The 17,362-nt window shown below is 35.8% G+C and overlaps 1 protein-coding gene across 4 annotated transcripts in view; it reads left to right on the forward strand.

Moving 5' to 3' along the window:
* BBOX1 (gamma-butyrobetaine hydroxylase 1) overlaps nt 1-17,046 on the forward strand; it is a 58,771-nt gene extending 41,725 nt beyond the window's left edge. For all 4 annotated transcript variants that reach the window (XM_069469729.1, XM_069469730.1, XM_069469731.1 and 1 more), the window contains 4 exons: nt 3,336-3,441; nt 8,902-9,098; nt 14,979-15,145; nt 16,521-17,046. In XM_069469729.1, coding sequence (XP_069325830.1) covers nt 3,336-3,441; nt 8,902-9,098; nt 14,979-15,145; nt 16,521-16,681 — 631 coding nt within the window. In that variant the 3' untranslated portion in view covers nt 16,682-17,046. The remainder of the gene's footprint in view (nt 1-3,335; nt 3,442-8,901; nt 9,099-14,978; nt 15,146-16,520) is intronic.
* The last annotated feature ends 316 nt before the right edge of the window (nt 17,047-17,362 follow it).

The following is a 17,362-nucleotide window of genomic DNA, read 5'->3' on the forward strand; positions in this document are numbered from 1 at the left end:
AATTGTGAATTGAGCTGCCTCTTCAGTTTTATAAGAATCTGGTCCCACACCTCTGCTTCAGTCATGGCAATTCTCTGTAATCTGTTTGAGTTGTTGCCTTACTTAGACTAATATTAGAATCTATCTCTAAATAGAGGTGTTTGCAAATACACCCTCATTTCACCAAAGCCCCAGAACTGAACTTTAAAAAATAATTCATACACTGGCCAGTGGATCAAGTTCACAGTTATTTTGGCTGTATTTTCCTGTCTATTTGGATTTGGGATGGATAAGTAAAAACAGAGGCATCAACAATCAGCAACAGCCTTCTTGGCATGATTTACTTCTACAAGGAGGTAGAAAGGTAAACCAGATGACATTCCTAGGATTTTTCCAGATTTGTGCTATAACCATTAGGAGAATGTTTTATGTTTGAAATTCATGAGCTCCTTTCCTGGGATTTATCATAATGTATTAGCATAGACTTCTAGGCTACACATCCCATACCATGCCTAACACACTCTAGGGCTAAAAAATGATTATCATTCCTTGTCATTTAGCTTAGAGGGCTGGAGAACTGCTCTGGTGAAGCCAAGTCACAGGCCCTATCCCTATAGAATCCAGTTAACGTCAAAGAAAATATCTGTTCTCTGGCTAAAGTTTACACCTTGAAACTCAGCCAGAGCTTGGCTGCAGCAAAACTCTGTGTTTACCCTTGATCATAGGAGGAACCAGGAAAAAGAACATAGGTGGATCAATGCGAAACCATCACCACTCTTAAAAAGAAAATCTGAATAGTCATTTCCTACTGACAGTGTCAACAGCATCATCTTCCTAGTCAGGAGATATTATACATTCTACAGCTTCATGAAATTACTTTTTTGGTCTTCTTAAATCCTTTCCCACATGTTGATTATTCTTGAAATGCCCACGTTGACAAAAGTCTGGATCTGTATTATATATGGGCTATGGAATGACATGAACTTCATAGAGAACATGTATTTCTTGGCTACAGTCACTGCAATATAATGGATTGCCTGACTCATACTTGAAATGAGTTGCAGCAGGCTATATATACCCCTCATCTCCTTTCACTCAGTCTGTTTCCAGTTCATGGCCACATATGTATGGCTGTTTGACTTTTAGTGAAAGACATATACCAAGTTTTCCATCCTAATTTTAAATGAGAAAAACAGAGGAAAATAGCCAGTTTTATCCTTAATGCCAGAGAACAGGTAAGAAACCCTACTTTTGCTCATTAAGAAAAATATCTCTACATGTGGGATATGAATAAATTTAACCAATGTGGTAAAAAACTTGTCCAATGAAAACTATAAACCATTGCTGAGAAATTAAAGAAGACCTAAATAAATGGAAGAACATCTTGTGTTCCTGGATTAGAAAACATAATATTGTTAAGTTGTCAGTAGTACCCAAAGAAGTCTAAAGAGTCAATGCAATCCCTTCCAAAATTCCAATGTCCTTTTTTTATAAATAGAAAAGCCAATTATTCTCAAATTTATATGAAATTGTGAACATATCCAAGTAGACAAAATAATACTTAAAAAGAAAAACAAAATTGAATGACTCATACTTCCTGATTTTGAAACTTACTACTAGTCTATGGTAATTAAAATAGCATGATACTGGCATAAGAACAGACACATAGACCAATGGAATAGAATTGAGAGTCCAGAAACAAATCCATACTTCTATGATCAATTCGTATTCACCAAAAGTGCCAATGTCATTCAATAGGGAAAGAACAATCTCTTTAACAAATTGTGCTGGAACAACTGAATATTCACATACATAAGAATGAAGTTGGACCCGTAACTTACATTATATACAAAAATTAACTCAAAATCAACCAATGATTTAAATATAAGAGCTAAAACTAAAAAACTCTTAGAAGAAAACATAGAGGTAAATTTTCATGACCTTGGATTGGGCAATGGATTCCTAGATATAAAATCAAAAGCATAATCAACAAAAGAAAAATAGACAAATTGGGCTTTATAAAAACTTAAAACTTTTGGACATCAAAGGATATTAGCAAGAAATTGAAAAGATTACATACAGAATGGGTGGAAATATTTGCAAATCCAAATCATGTCTGATAAGGATCTAGTACCCAGGATACATAAAGAACACTTACAACCCAACAAAAAAGACAAATCAATTTAAAACTGAGCAAAAAAATTGAATAGATGATTCTTCAAAGAAATTATACAAATAGTCAATAAGTGCATGAAAAGATACTGAACATCATTAATCATTAGGAAAATGCAAATCAAAACCACAATGAGATACCACTTCATACTCACTAGGATGACTATAATAAAAAAAAAATTTAAATAGAAAATAAATGTCTGTGAGGATATGGAGAAATTGGAACCCCCACACATTGCTGGTGGGAATGTAAAATGACATACCCACTGTGGAAAACAGTTTGGTAGTTTCTCAAAAAGTCAATCATAGGTTGATAATATGATCCTGCAATTTCACTCCTATGTATATAACCAGAAAATCGACAACCGGTACTCCAATAAGTACATGTACATACATATTTATACCAGCACTATTCACATTAACCAAAAAATAGAAAGAGCCCAAATGCCCATCACTGGACGAATGGATAAACAAATTGTAGTATATCCATACAATAGAATATTACTCAGCCATAAAAGAAATGATGTACTATATCCCTGCTACAACATGGATGAATCTTGAAAATACTATGCTAAGAAGCTAGACACAAGAGGTTACATACTGTATAATTTCATTCATTTATATAAAATATCCAAAATAGGTAAATCCATAGAAACAGAAAGCTAACTGATTGTCAAGGTCTCAGAGATGATCAGAATGGGAAGAAACTGCTTACTGGGTAAGAGGTTTTAGTTTGGAGTGATAGAAACGTTTTGAAACTAGATATATAGAGGTGGCAGTTGCCAATATTGTGAATGTACTAAATGCCACTGAATTGTTCACTTTAAAATGGTTTATTTTATGTGACTTTCACCTCACTAAATCATTTTTTAGAATGGATTAAGGCTATTAAAAAAGATAACCTGCAATTCCGTATAAACTTCTTTATAAACTCTGTAGAACAGACTAATGTGTCTGACTAATATACTCTTGTTGAGAGGAGAGGAGAAATGAGGAGATGCTAATTCTGAAATAGTCACAATGGACAAAGAAAGGTCAGACTCCCTTTCTGGCTCAAAGGCATTATGGTAATTATTTCATAAAATGAAAAGTTTCCATTTCCCCCCACATATCAAATTCATTCTAACACATTTCCTCTGGCTTAGTAACAACCAGTTTAAACATGTGTTTCTTGTATTTTACAGACATACTTGGCAAGTGCAAGACAAAATCGATGCAAACAATGTGGCTTACACAACTGGGAAGCTAAGCTTTCACACTGATTATCCAGCCCTCCATCACCCACCTGGGGTAAGGTGAACCTCAACATATTTTCCACAAGGCAGGCCAAGGACCAATATCCTTCTATATTTTGAGTCCAGAAGATTATATGTTTCACCAGCTAATTTGTCTTACGTAAATCTTCTTTCTCCAAGCTCACAAAATCTCTATACCTAGATCCTGAATGTAAGGTTCCTAAAGTATAGGACATTTTCAAGCGCCCTTTTCAAGACATTTGTTTTTTTTTCCTAGAAATAACTATTGACACTTTTTGCTTTGCCAACACAAAGTTTAAGATAGCAGTACACCTTGAGATCTTTCTGCACATATATCACTCCCAAAAAAGTCAAAAGAAAAAAAGAAATTAGTGAACTACAATGTAGAGTTTCCCACAGTCATATGGCCATCATTCATATCAGTGAGCTATTGCTGCATAAAAACCCACTCCATAACTTTATGTCATAATAGAACAGCCATTCACTTGGGCCATGTTTTTATAATTTGGGCTGCATTCAGCTGGGCATTTCTTTTTATCTTCAGTCAGCTGCTAAGTTGGCTAGGGACTGGTTGACTTCAGCTGAGATGGCTTGTCTCTGCTCGCCTTGTTCTATTGTCCTCCAGCAGGCTAGCCCAAGTTTAATGCACGTGGCCACTGGTGGAGTTTCCAGAGAGCTCCACAGCTTCTCAAGGCAGAGACTACATGTGATGCTTGTTTTTCCATTCTTGGGATACTTCACTTAATATAATGGGTTCCAACTCTCTCCAGGAGAACCTAAATACACATCTGGGAACGACACCAATCAGATATCAGACTGAGGTGGGGGGTGGGGGAGGGGATGGGTGTATGCCTACACAATGAGTGCATTGTGCACCGTTTGGGGAATGGTAACGCTTGAAGGTGCTGACTCGGGAAGGGGGTGGTGGGGAAGGGAGAGATATATACCTACATGATGGGTGCAACATGCACTATCTGGGGAACAGACACGCCTGGAGCTCTGACTTGGGGAGAAAGGTGGTACATGGGCAACATATATAACCTGCAATTCTGTATCCCCCATAACAATAAGATGAAATAAAAAAAAAAAAAAGAATTCAAAAAAAAAAAAACAAAAGGCAGAGACTAGTCACTTCTGCAATACTTCATTGGTCTAAACAAGTCATAAATCTAGTCCATATTCAAGAGATAAAGGAAGTAGACGAGGTGTGAATGAAAAGAACAGAGTAACCATGGCTATTTTTGGAAACCATCCCCCATCCCATCTATCAGATCCCTTGTTAAGGACGGAGATGCTCAATGTGGAGCCACAAATCCCCAGGAGAATTTCTGGATGGACATTCTTCCTCTACATTTTTTACAAAATCATCAGTTTTCTAAATTAAAAAACAAACGGTCAGGAAACTACCTTTTATTTTTTTTTTTTATCTTTTTTATTTTTATTTTTTTTATTTCAGCTTATTATGGAGGTACAAAGTTCAGGTTATATATATTGCCCATGTCCCACCCATCCCCCTGAGTCAGAACTTCAAGCATGTCCATTCGCCAGACAGTGCGCATTGCACTCATCATGTAGTTATACCCCCATTGCTACCTTTTAAAAGATAAGTTGGCCCAGGTGGACTAAATGGAATATCCACAAGGAAATCTGTATCTTCAAAGGTAAATGACAATTTGGGCAATTCTCAAGTCAATAGAGGAGAAATGGACCAAAATCAAAATTAATCCTTTTTTTCATCATCTTGATAGAACATGTTTTCTCTGTGCCCGTGTTCTTACCCATTGTTCTCGCCAGTATTAGCTAAGCTCGTCTAGTATTTGACTTCACATGTTTTACATTATTTTGTTGATCATAAAACACCGCAGGATTCCTTTGAACTAAATGATGATAGTAAAATGACCCCTTTGGACACCTTTTGGGGGAAGGCTTGGGAGGTAAAGGAGACATACAATGTGATCTTATTCTAAATGTGGCTCAGATACTTTTCTGAAACCCTGGGGTTAAAAGCCAAACTAATCAGCTCAGCTCATCTGCCAAAGAAAGATTGAAGATGCTGGATAGAATAGAGCTGAAGAATGATATCAGAAAACGAAAAGTTCTGTTTGAATTTTTAAATTATCTTCTTTTACGGGTTTAAGTTTTGTTTCTGGGTTAAAATTGAAAGCCCAAGGAAAAGTGATTAAATGATGTCATAAATATTCCTGAAGTTTAATATAATGCTTGACATTTTCATAGCATTTTATACTTTTTCAAAGCCTTTTTATTTGCATTACTTCATTTGATTCTTCTTAACATTCCTTTAAGGTAGATAGGATTGATCGTGTCTTTTTATGTTAGATAAGGAAATGAAGCACAAGGTTAAATACTTTTATAAGATGGTATCTCATTAATGGGGAACTTGGATTTGAACCCAGGCCTTCATCTAGTTTTTCACCACACCATACTAGTCCTGAGTTCTAATTTCTAAATACCATAATTTATATAATGAAATAGACATTGTCATACTTTACAAACTCTTTAAAGACAGGAATAGAACCTTGTACTCCTCTATATCTCAAGACTTAACAGAGCACCTAGCACATCATAGAGACATAACAGATATGCTATGAGAGGCAAAGAAGTGCAACAAAGTTGCACCTGTCTGCATCAGCAAATGAAACATTCAAGGCTAAATGACTTGATAGGAGATTTTTAAATAACAGATGGTTCCTAAAATGTCTAGGTTCTAGTAGAAGAATAAAATGTGGCATCTGTTTGTACCATTGTTCAAGTTTCCATTTTGAATTATTCAGGACTTTTTGCATTAAAGTTTGAGATTTCTGTAGCAAATAGAAGCTGCCAATGTTTTTTCAGTACAGATGAAATGATCTGGGTAATGAGTTACCTATGGAGAGTTCGGTTTGATCAATTTGGATCATATGAGGCAGGGATAAGGGGACACATCTCTAATGAAACACAGATGTTACTTTGTTCATTGTCTTCCTCTGGACCAAAAGTCACATGCTTGCCATAAAGTAACATTTAGAAAGAAAATATTTTTGGTTCTGAATGATTCACATGAAATAAAATTGAGTTTTATACAGGGCAGGCATATATTTACCTTCTGAATTAGCAGTGAATGGGTTGTCAGGCTCCATCATCTTTCTCCTTTCATAAAATGGCATTAAAAGTGTAACTGTACAAAAGTTAGACTTTTGTACAACATAATACTGGGCCTTTCCGTATGTAAATAACATCAACTGACCTTTTTAAAGATTAACATTTGAGATAGTCTGTAAGTTCATTATTGCAAAATATAAAAAGAATTAGAGAACTCTGATTCTCCCAGAGACAAAGATATGCTATTATTGTTTTGCTTTCTTAGAGTTTGGTAGACTTGAAGCCAACTTTTCCATCTCCTCTTCTTTTTCATCATCCTGAACCCTCATTGCCCTGGTGAAATGATTTTCTGCAATGATCATTGTATACACGTATTTTTTCAAGCTCAACAAAATAGCATTAGTTTAAGGATTGAACCATTATTAATTTAGACCATTTCTCTCCCAACATCAGAAAATAAGGATGAATGTTCCCTCTAAATGTATAAAGCACATACATACATACCACACAATACTGGATTATTAAGTGTACTTTGAAAGGATTTCCCCTTTGTAGGAAAGACACTTGCTATATGTGAATTTTGAGGCAAATGGGCCAAGGTTTGAATACCAGTTTTATCATGTTTTAGCCAAATTCCTATTAGCTGGCCAGTTTTTTTTGTTTGTTTGTTTTGTTTTTTAATTTATAAAGAAAAGAGGTTTATTTGGCTCATGGTTTTGTGCACTGTACAAGAAGCATGGCACCAGCCATCTGTTTGGCTTCTGGTGAGGTCCTTATGAGTTGGCCAGTTTTGACACCTCTGTGTCTCAATCTTTTCATCTGTAAAATGGACATAAAAGTATCAAATTTTAAGGACTGTTATGAGGAATAATTAATACCATAACACAACAATTTGAGAACAAGTATATACAAAATTATAAAAATTCAGGAAACTCATGTGGTTTTGGAGAAGAAGCAGGATTATGTTCTAGACCAGCACTGTCTAATATGGTAGTCACCAGCCACAAACGGCTATTTAAATTCTAATTTAAATGAAGATCAACTAAAATGTAAATTTTAGTTCCTCAGTCACACTAGCTACATTTCAAGTGCACACTAGCCATGTGGAGTTGGGGACTACTGTACTGGGCAGCACAGAAGAACATTTCCATCATCACAGCAAGTTCTGATGGACAGCACTGCTCTAGACCACCTACCGAGAAAACCAAGCTAAATGGATATTTTTTCTACTAAAATTGACGGCCTCCCCTCGTCTGGGTATTTGATCGTATTTGCCTATTCCATTCTATAGGAACTTAGTCAGACAATGAGGTTTTTTTTATTTTTTATTTCTGTAAGAATGAAGTTTCGCAGCTAAATAGTATTAGCATCTTCAAGCAGAAAACTAGGGTCTAAATTTAGGTATTCAAAATCACCTACCCGTGCTGACTTAACCAATAGTAGTCACAAAACCAATGAAAACCTCCACTCAATATTTTTTAAATTTTACTATGTTTTGCTTTTCAAAATGAAATAATATTAAACATTTTCCCCAAAATCTTAGTAAAAATAATTAATATTTACTATCTTTTTGGTTTATCCGTCCTCACAGTCCTACCCTACCTCATTCCCTTCTTACCCATAAGTCTGAGATTCACATTAGACTCTCAAGATTCTTTGATCAGTTCCCCCCTCAAAAAAAAAAAAAAAGAAAGAAAAAGTATCCTATGTAACACCACTGGACTAATATTCTGCAGCTCAGTTCTGACTTACATACTTTCACATTCAAAAGCCTTCAATGATTCCCCTCTTTACACAAGAGAAAGTTCAAAACCCTTCATCAGATATTTAAGACTGTCCATGATGAGGCCTCAAATTACTTTTCCAGCATGATCTACTCTTCCCATTTATGTCCCCCTGCTACAGCCAAACATTTCCTTACCCAGTGAACTGTGCATTTTTGCACATCATTATCACTGTCACCTCTCATTCCATTCTACATTTCCCAAAGCTTATTCATCTTCCTTTGCCCAGCTTAAATCTCACCTCCTCTGTAAATCCTTCTCTGCCTACTCCAGCTGGAGTGCTCACTCTCTGCAGCTCTTATGAGCTGTGCCTTCTGTTTGCTAATGAACATTATTATGTCTGTGTCTTCAACTGTATCATGTTCGAACTACACAGGATTGATTATAAGCAATTTTTTCCTCCCCAATTCTTTTCTCTTCTGACACACAAGAGAGACAAATAAAAAAAGGTTTGTTGACTTTGGTTCATTCATAGCTTTTTAAATCTTTCTTTAATACAATATCAAAAAAGCACATGCATATTGTTTATTTTATTTGATATTTAGTTTTAATATTTATTTTAAATTAAATTAAATATTTATTTAATAATGCTTATGATCTTCTTTTAATAGGTTCAACTTCTGCATTGCATAAAGCAAACAGTCACAGGAGGTGATTCAGAAATCGTAGACGGGTTTAATGTATGCCAAAAGCTCAAGGAAAAACATCCTCGGGCATTCCAGATTTTGTCCTCCACCTTTGTGGACTTTACAGACATAGGAGTGGACTACTGTGATTTTTCTGTACAATCAAAACACAAAATTATAGAGTAAGTACTATTTGTAAATATCCCATAGCAATAAAACAATTGACAGCAAAAGCTCTACTAACCTAAAGTTTAAACAGCACAAAGCTTCAATGAACTCTAGAGATTTTTTTTTTAACCATTTAAGCCAAATTTAGAGTAAAAGGGAAAAAAAGTCTTTTCACCTTAAAATTTTTTATCATATTACAAGAAATCTGTTCTTTTTTTTTTTTTTTTTTTTTTTCATCTTGTCATGGGGGATACAGAATTGCAGGTTACATACGTTGCTCCTGTACCGCCTTTCCCCCCAAGTCAGAGCTCCAGGCGTGTCTGTTCCCCAGGTAGTGCGCGTTGCACCCATCATGTAGGTATATATCCCTCCCTTCCCCATCCCACCTTCCCGAGTCAGCACCTTCAAGCGTTACCAATCCCCAAACGGTGCGCAATGCACTCATTGTGTAGGCATACCCCCATCCCCTCTGTTCTTAATATTAGAGAAAAAGTAACTAAGATTTCATGTACACTTCATTTTTAAAATATAAGTTGGACATAGTTGTAATCAATGTGATTATACTAGTCAGAATCCATTCAGCCAGAAGTGAGAAAATATAACTCAAAATAGGTAGATCTAGGAGTTAAACAATGTCATCTAAAATTGGTCTCTTATTTCTACTTAGCTTTGTCATCGTCTATTGGTTTCATTTCAAAAATGATCAGCAAAAGCTCCAAATTTTTATTGTCCTTGGAGCTAGTAATCATAGCACAAAGAATGCATTTATTTCCCAACAGCTACAACACAGCTACGTGAGTCACTATCCAATTCCTCTCCAAGTCTGTCCTTGAAGCAATCACCATGGCCAGGGGGTTGAGGAATTCTGATTGGTCATGTCTGGGTCACATGTTCAACTCTGGAGCATGGCCAGCCTGTTCTGAACCACATGGAGTGAGAATGAAACAGGGAGTCTTCCCCAAGAGATGCTAAGCCAAGAAAGATCATATATTCCCTACATGGTACATTTTGTGTTCTTTTTTTTCCATTTAACATGGTTTTATCATGATTTTTCTAAGTACCTACAGAGGCCACAGATTTATTCTTTTATTTGAGAAATATCTTCCATTGTTTCTCTAGGACATAGTTTAATTAGACCCCAGTTAATGAGAGAGGGTAGTGTTTCCAATTTTAAAATTGAGTTTATATTCTTATTTTAAGAGAAATAGGCAAATAGTATGAAAATAAACTCATTTAATAAATAATCAAATCCCCAGTACACTAACCCAGCCTTCTGATAGACACATATAGCTTTCATTTATTCATTCAACAAATATTTATTGAGGCCAGCTGCTCATCTTGGTACTTAGGATACATAATTGGACAAAACAAAGATCTCTTCCTTCATGTAGATTATGTTCTAATGGGGGAGGAGAGAATTAAAAATTTTTAAACCAATAAGCAAATTATAATGAATGTTAAAAAATGTCAAGTGCTTAAGAAAAAAAAGAAAAGTAAGGCAGGATAATCAGAATCTGTAGGGCCAAAGACTCAGCAAGGATGGGAACTTGCATCGTTTAATAGTATGGTGAGGGAAAGCTTTAATGAGTGAGATTTGAGCAGAAGTTTAAAGGTGTGAGAGAGTTTACCCAGAAGTGTAGAGAAGTGTTTTCCAGAAGCTTCTAGAGCAAAGGTTCTTAGAACGTGCTAAGAACATGTCTGGGGTGTTCAAGGACAGCAAGGAGGCCAGTGTTGCTGGAGCAGAGTGAAGGGGAAGACTATTGGGGGAAGAGGGCAGAGAGGGACCAGTTTATGTAAGGTCTTGTTAGCAAATTATAAGAACATTTTACTCTGAGTGAAATAGGGAGCTATTGCACGATTTTGACCAAAGGAAAGACATTTATATTTATATAAATTTAATTATATTTTAAGTGGATCACCCTGACTGCTGTGTTGAATAGAGCATAAAAACAAAAACAGTGGCAGGAAGACCAGTTAGGATGCCACTGCAGGACTCTAGGCTGGCAATCATGGTGCTTTGAACATGAGTGGTCGAAGTGATACTAGTGGCAATGTGGAAAAGGTTCAGTTTTGGTTACATTTTGCAAGTAGACACAGATTATTTTCCTGAAAGATTGGATGAGGGGTCTGAGAGAAAACTAGACATCAAGAATAAATTCCAGTTCAGGAAAACCTGAGGCATTTCCTGAGCTCTCAGTCATCAAGATAGGATAGAGAAGAAATAACTCAAGATTCCTAGTTGTATAATGACATCATAGTCTTAACTAGTCAGACATTACCTTAAAAATCCATGGCAAATAAAAATTTTGTTGATATACAACAGGATTATAAATTCTGCAAGACTAGAGAACAGAGGCAAAAATTTAGCTATCAATTGAGATTAACTGAATATCTACCATCTGAATCATGACTTGGCTTTGAAAATTTTGTAGTAAAATTCCAGAATTTGGCCATTTGAAAAGTCTCTGGAATATCCCTAGAGAATATGAAGTGGCTAACACTAATCCACATGGAAACATATTTCTAACAACAGGAGATGAAACAAAGAGGGTTTTTGGTTAACAGAGGGCCTCCCTCTCCTGAGTGTTTGGGTTAATATAATTTTCCTTGTGGTTAAATTTTTATGTCCTGTCTAGTACAAAAACATATTTTAGGCTGCTGACTGAATTCATTATAATTCAGTGCAATAAAAAAATAGGCCAATAAAGAAACTGGGGCAAAAATAATGATGGTGGGAATTAAGCAATCCTATTTACTACAAATTCAATCATGTGAATCCAAGTCTTTTACTTGCCAGTTAATAATCTCTCATCTGATTATTTGCTCTTTCTTAATCCACAGTATCTTTCTCAGTCAAAAAACAAAAACAAAAAATGAATATTTACCACATACCTTTGAAGTAGTAATTATAGAGTTAATATGGAAGCTCCTACTCTAGTGCCTAGCTTAGAAAATGCAAAATAAATTTTAGCTAGCTATAATTTGCATAAAGTCCAAAATGTTTACTAGTGATAGATTTCTGTTTCAGCTCTGTGTTTCTAGAAACCAAAGTAAAGAGAGAACATAATCAGTTGTAAGATTCAAGATGCTTCATATGTCTGAAATAGACTTTTCCTGCAGATTCTCATAAAATATGACATGGCAGACAACACTGTTAGTTACATTTCCATAACAAACGCAAGAAGTTGCATAAAGCATTGCATCTATCAATGAGATGTAATATTGTAACTAATGAGGAGTGTTTACAGCACTAACTCTGATTATAGGAGATGACTATAATCCTTTCATTGAGTTCTTTTGTCAGCAATCACTGATAACACCTTGCTTTTGCTGATTCACAGTCACCATATGGTTGGTTTACATTTAAATATCTGTCCTTTATATATAGCTAATATTCAGCCAGTTACTCTCATTTTTTGTGGCTTTTTACCCTTCCTCGGCATGCAAATTAGACCCTTCCTTTCATTCTTTTAGGCATAGAATTTCCTGCTTACTACTACTCAATTTTACATTTTAGGTTGATTTTCAAGGTACCAGCCATCCACCTCCTCTAACGTTCTTCAATTTTAAGAATAATGTCCCCTCTAGACTTTTAAGCCAAATTTTTTTTTCCATTTTCCCTCATTTCTTTGCTGAGAATGCTAAATGATGAATTTGTGTCTTGTCTTCTCAGATAGAAAGTAAACACCAGGTGAAAGGAAGCAGGGACTACATTACACACAAAAAAAGTTGATTATTTTTCTATATAGGTGAACTCATAAAAATGAAAGCTTAATCTAGTATACCATTAGCACCTAATTCTGATTTCCATTTTATTTCTTCATCACAAAGTTCCTTTCACTGATCTATGAGGATATACACATGGACTCTAGAATGGTCAGCTCATAACTAGCATAACCATTTGAATAAAGTAACTATGGGATTTGTGGGGGTGGGGGGAACAGATCACGAGGGCAGGTGGAATGGCAGACCCTCCCAGAAGTTCCAAAGTCATGACATCCTTTCAATAACATGGCAGATGACACAGAGAGTGATATTACTCGCACAGAATATATAACAAGGAGAAAAGAGGGAAAGTGGGTCAGGAGCAGTAGGACTAGAATCTTAAAGATGAAATTAAAAGGCAAAAGGCCTCAGACACTGCGAAGGAGGTCTGCAACCAGCAGCATTAACCCTAAAGGAGCAGTTGAAACGTCATACACTCTCCTTTATGCTCCTACATTCTGGAGGTTCGTAGTCTTTTCTACTGACTTACCTTTTCCTTGATTATGTGTTCATAAAGCCACACCCTGCAGGCCCAGAGTAGCCTTTATTTATGTTGAAGTGTGTATGTGGGGGGGAGGAGGGGGTGCTTCATTACCTATTGAGACATATTTGTATTGTTATCAATATATGTAAATTCATGTTTCCAAACTCTAAGAGGCCTTTTGAAAATCTGTTCCTTCCTTTTACTCTCTTTCCCAGTGTGGGTTCAATAGGTAGTTGAAAACCACCAGTAAGCCAAGGATTGGTGCTAATCACCAACTTTGGAGTTTACCATGACAGTTGCCATCGGCTCAGAGAATCTAACATTCATCTGAGGCACAATGCACAGCGGCCCTGATAGTAACAATTTGTATACTACAGTCAATTGTACCCTGACTTGTTGACAGTGTTCACTCTGTGTGTCTGGTCAGCTAAGTGTGACTCAGACCCCAAGCCAGAATCACCAAGCCCAGACACATGTGACAATGAGGTTGGTCTGACCCACCAGGCCTGGGCCCCAGTCAGTTGCTGGCTCTCATAACCACCTCCTGGGCTCACCCTCCAGGCACACTACCCCTCGGAGTAATCCTAGGCACTTTGCTGCCATATTTGACCACTTTCAGTTTACATCTACCCCTCCTGTTTCCACCTAAAGAAAAGATAAAATTGGTTGACACTTTAGGACTACCTAAAAGTCCACCTTCCTGATAAGCTAAAAAAAAATTTCTCCTCCTTTTGCCTCTATATCTGGGTTATGTCTATGTCTCACTAATTATAATCAGCATAGCTCAAATCCAAGAAATGATGCTAGCTTTTCTTACATTAAAAGCTGTATTACTTTACATTGTCATGATCATAATCCATATTCTAAATAAAGGTACAGAGAACACAACATTAAGGTCTCCCGTGGTACTAAAAAAACCTTGGTATTCTCCCAACATACCGAAAACTACTTAGAGTTGCATATGCAACAAATATTTATTAACTTCCTGTTATGTCCAGGCTTTATGTTGAGTGCTGGGAATAAAACATTGAATGAGATACAGTACCAGTCTTCTAGAAGCCTATATACTAACACAGGTAGTATAGGTAGATAGGCAGAAAGAATGTACCTAAAAGATAGTCTCTTATTTTCTCTGTGTTTCAGTTTGCCCATCTATAAATAAAAATTGAATTAGAACCATGTATTTCAAACTTTTAAAGAATAAAACTTTCTTCCCATCACACACTCCAAGTAAAACTATACTTAGAACCCCAAAGATGAAACACATAAAGCAACTGACCTACAAACTTATAACATAAAATGATTTTAATATGTAAAGTCTGTTTTAAAGAACAAAGAACGAATAAATATCACTAAGCATAACAAAAATTTTAACTTGAATCTCTCCGTAACATTTATTTTAAGTTAAATCCTCCTGGAAACTTAGGTAGTAAGATTTTAAAAAAAAAAAAAACACTTGTTAAATGAATAAATGAAAAAAACAAAGGAATACTTTATGCCACAGATAACCTTAAGATCTTCTGTATACATGTTTGGATTCTTTAATACAGTGTTTCAGAAATATCTTCCAAGAGGACTTGACCCTTACAAATGTGAACAGATACTTTGGAAATTATATATTAACTTTTTCTCTTAAAAAACACAGGTTGGACGATAAAGGCCAAGTGGTTCGCATCAACTTCAATAATGCAACTAGGGACACGATATTTGATGTACCTGTTGAAAGAGTTCAGCCTTTTTATGCTGCTCTGAAGGAGTTTGTTGGCCTCATGAATAGCAAAGAATTCAAGTTTACCTTCAAGATGAATCCAGGTCAGTGAATACATTTTCTAAAACAACTGAAAGCATGGATTTTCTTCCACCTTAACCATCTAGAATCCAGTGCAGTTTTCCTCAAGTATGGCACATGGAACACTTATAACAGGATCTTGATGAGCCACAGACTTACCTAAATAGCAGAGTCCTGGAACTCACCTATGCTATGTTGATTCTTACAAGCTACTCGATAATCTTAAGCACTCCAAAATTTAGGGCTTCCACCCTAAAGAATAAATACTTGAAAGACAGTCCATAGGCCAAATGAAATCTCATGTGTGCTATTAACACGGATGTTTTATGTTTCTATCCTGATAGCCTATCAATACAAATTGAGGCTTGTATTTAATTCTATACTGGTAGAGAAATTATCCTCATGATTCTCACTGGAAAATACATAAGTAATGTTTATTCATTAGGCTTACTAGCAAAGATAGTACTACCAGAAATAAAGTAATTCTTGAAGTATCCCAGTTATTTGAAATATGTGAGCAAAAAGCATTATTTTTTTCTCTGGACCATCTCTACTCAGCAAAGTGCCATTAAACTTGAGGTTTTTGGTATCTATAGGAAAAAGCATAATTTCTCCCTGGTGTTGATGTGGCCACATGGAACATCCTTTTCACTTGTAATTATTTTTTGATTGATCTTTGGAATAATAAGGTAAAATAGGAATCTCCATGAATCCACTGCCACTTGGTCACAGCAGGTTGATTTTAAGAGTGGCAACATGTAAAATGAAAACATTATAGAAAAAACATATTAAAAAGCAGCAGTTGAAATCCAAGCTCAAACCATTTAATGGCAGTGTAGTTTTGAGCAAATCACTCAACTTCTCGAAGTCTTGGTTTGTTTCATGTAGGAAAAGATGAGATAATACATTCTCTTCAGGATTCTTATGAGGCTTAGAAATAGTATACATAAAATACTAGTAACATAATATGTCACTGTCCTTTTTATTATTTGAAGTTTTTAAACTGCAAAGAAACATTTCTAATTAAAAGATAAGTATTGATCAGTAAAAATTCAAAAGTTTTACACATAGATAACAGTTTCAATAGGAATGATTTTTTTTGAAAGTGGGGGGCATCACTATAAATTATTTATTTATTTATTATTTCAGAATATTACAGGGGTACAAATGTTTAAACCGTCTACAGGAGCCTATCCGGCAATGTAGTTTACGGACTAAAGCAGTTGGCATCCAGTGGCCTGATTTGTGTAGAAAAGTGAATATGCAGTTTTATGTAAAGAAATAGGCAATTCTTAAATGTGAACCAAGTAGCAGTCGTATCTTGCCTGTTACATTTTCTAGCTCTGCAAGTCATTTAAACACATGATTATTCATATTGAAAAAAACCTTTTTATTTAGGGGATGTGATTACTTTTGATAACTGGCGCTTACTTCACGGCCGACGGAGCTACGAAGCAGGCACTGAGATATCCCGCCATCTAGAGGGAGCTTACGCTGACTGGGATGTGGTAATGTCACGGCTTCGGATCTTAAGGCAGAGTGTGGAGAATGGAAACTGAAAATCCCGTCTATCATTTTAGTAAGATTCCAATGAATGTATTGGGTGAGATGTGGCAGTTATTCACAGACCAGCATCTATGTCATTTACATATAATTTCTTCAACATTGAACATGTAACCTCTCTAAGTACTTTTTTCTATGTAATCATATACAATGTCAACTTTTTAGATGTTTTAGCAGTGTGCACCCTGTTCCAAATAAAGCCTTCCTTCTGTTCTGCGGCATGCATGCTCTAATTTCTTTTGCCCATATGAGTGTCTCCAGAATGCCTACAAATAGTTTTTGTATCAAATAAAACCTTTCTTTACATAAAGCTTTTGTTTCAAATAAAGTTTATGTTTCAAATAAAACATGCTTCTGCTCTGTTGCCTACAGAGTCTCATTTTTCGTGATTTCATAGGACCATCTTTAGCCTGCTTGGGAAACGCTTCATATTTTCAAAGATCTGTTGTATTCACTTTTATTATAAAATTTGATTACCCGAGTTTCCAGACCTCACCAACCTGGTGATCTCAACATTTCCTTTTAATACCTAAATTATGACAACAAAACCAAAGCATGCCAAATTATGAGAAAATCTGGTTTCACTAATTTTCTCTTCCCCCAAATAAACACTCTCAAGGACTGACAGAATTGCTTACACCTGTCTGTGAATCAGTTCTCCTCATTCCTTGCCTCCA

This window comes from Eulemur rufifrons, chromosome 6 (genome assembly GCF_041146395.1).
Source record: "Eulemur rufifrons isolate Redbay chromosome 6, OSU_ERuf_1, whole genome shotgun sequence".
Lineage (NCBI taxonomy): Eukaryota > Metazoa > Chordata > Mammalia > Primates > Lemuridae > Eulemur > Eulemur rufifrons.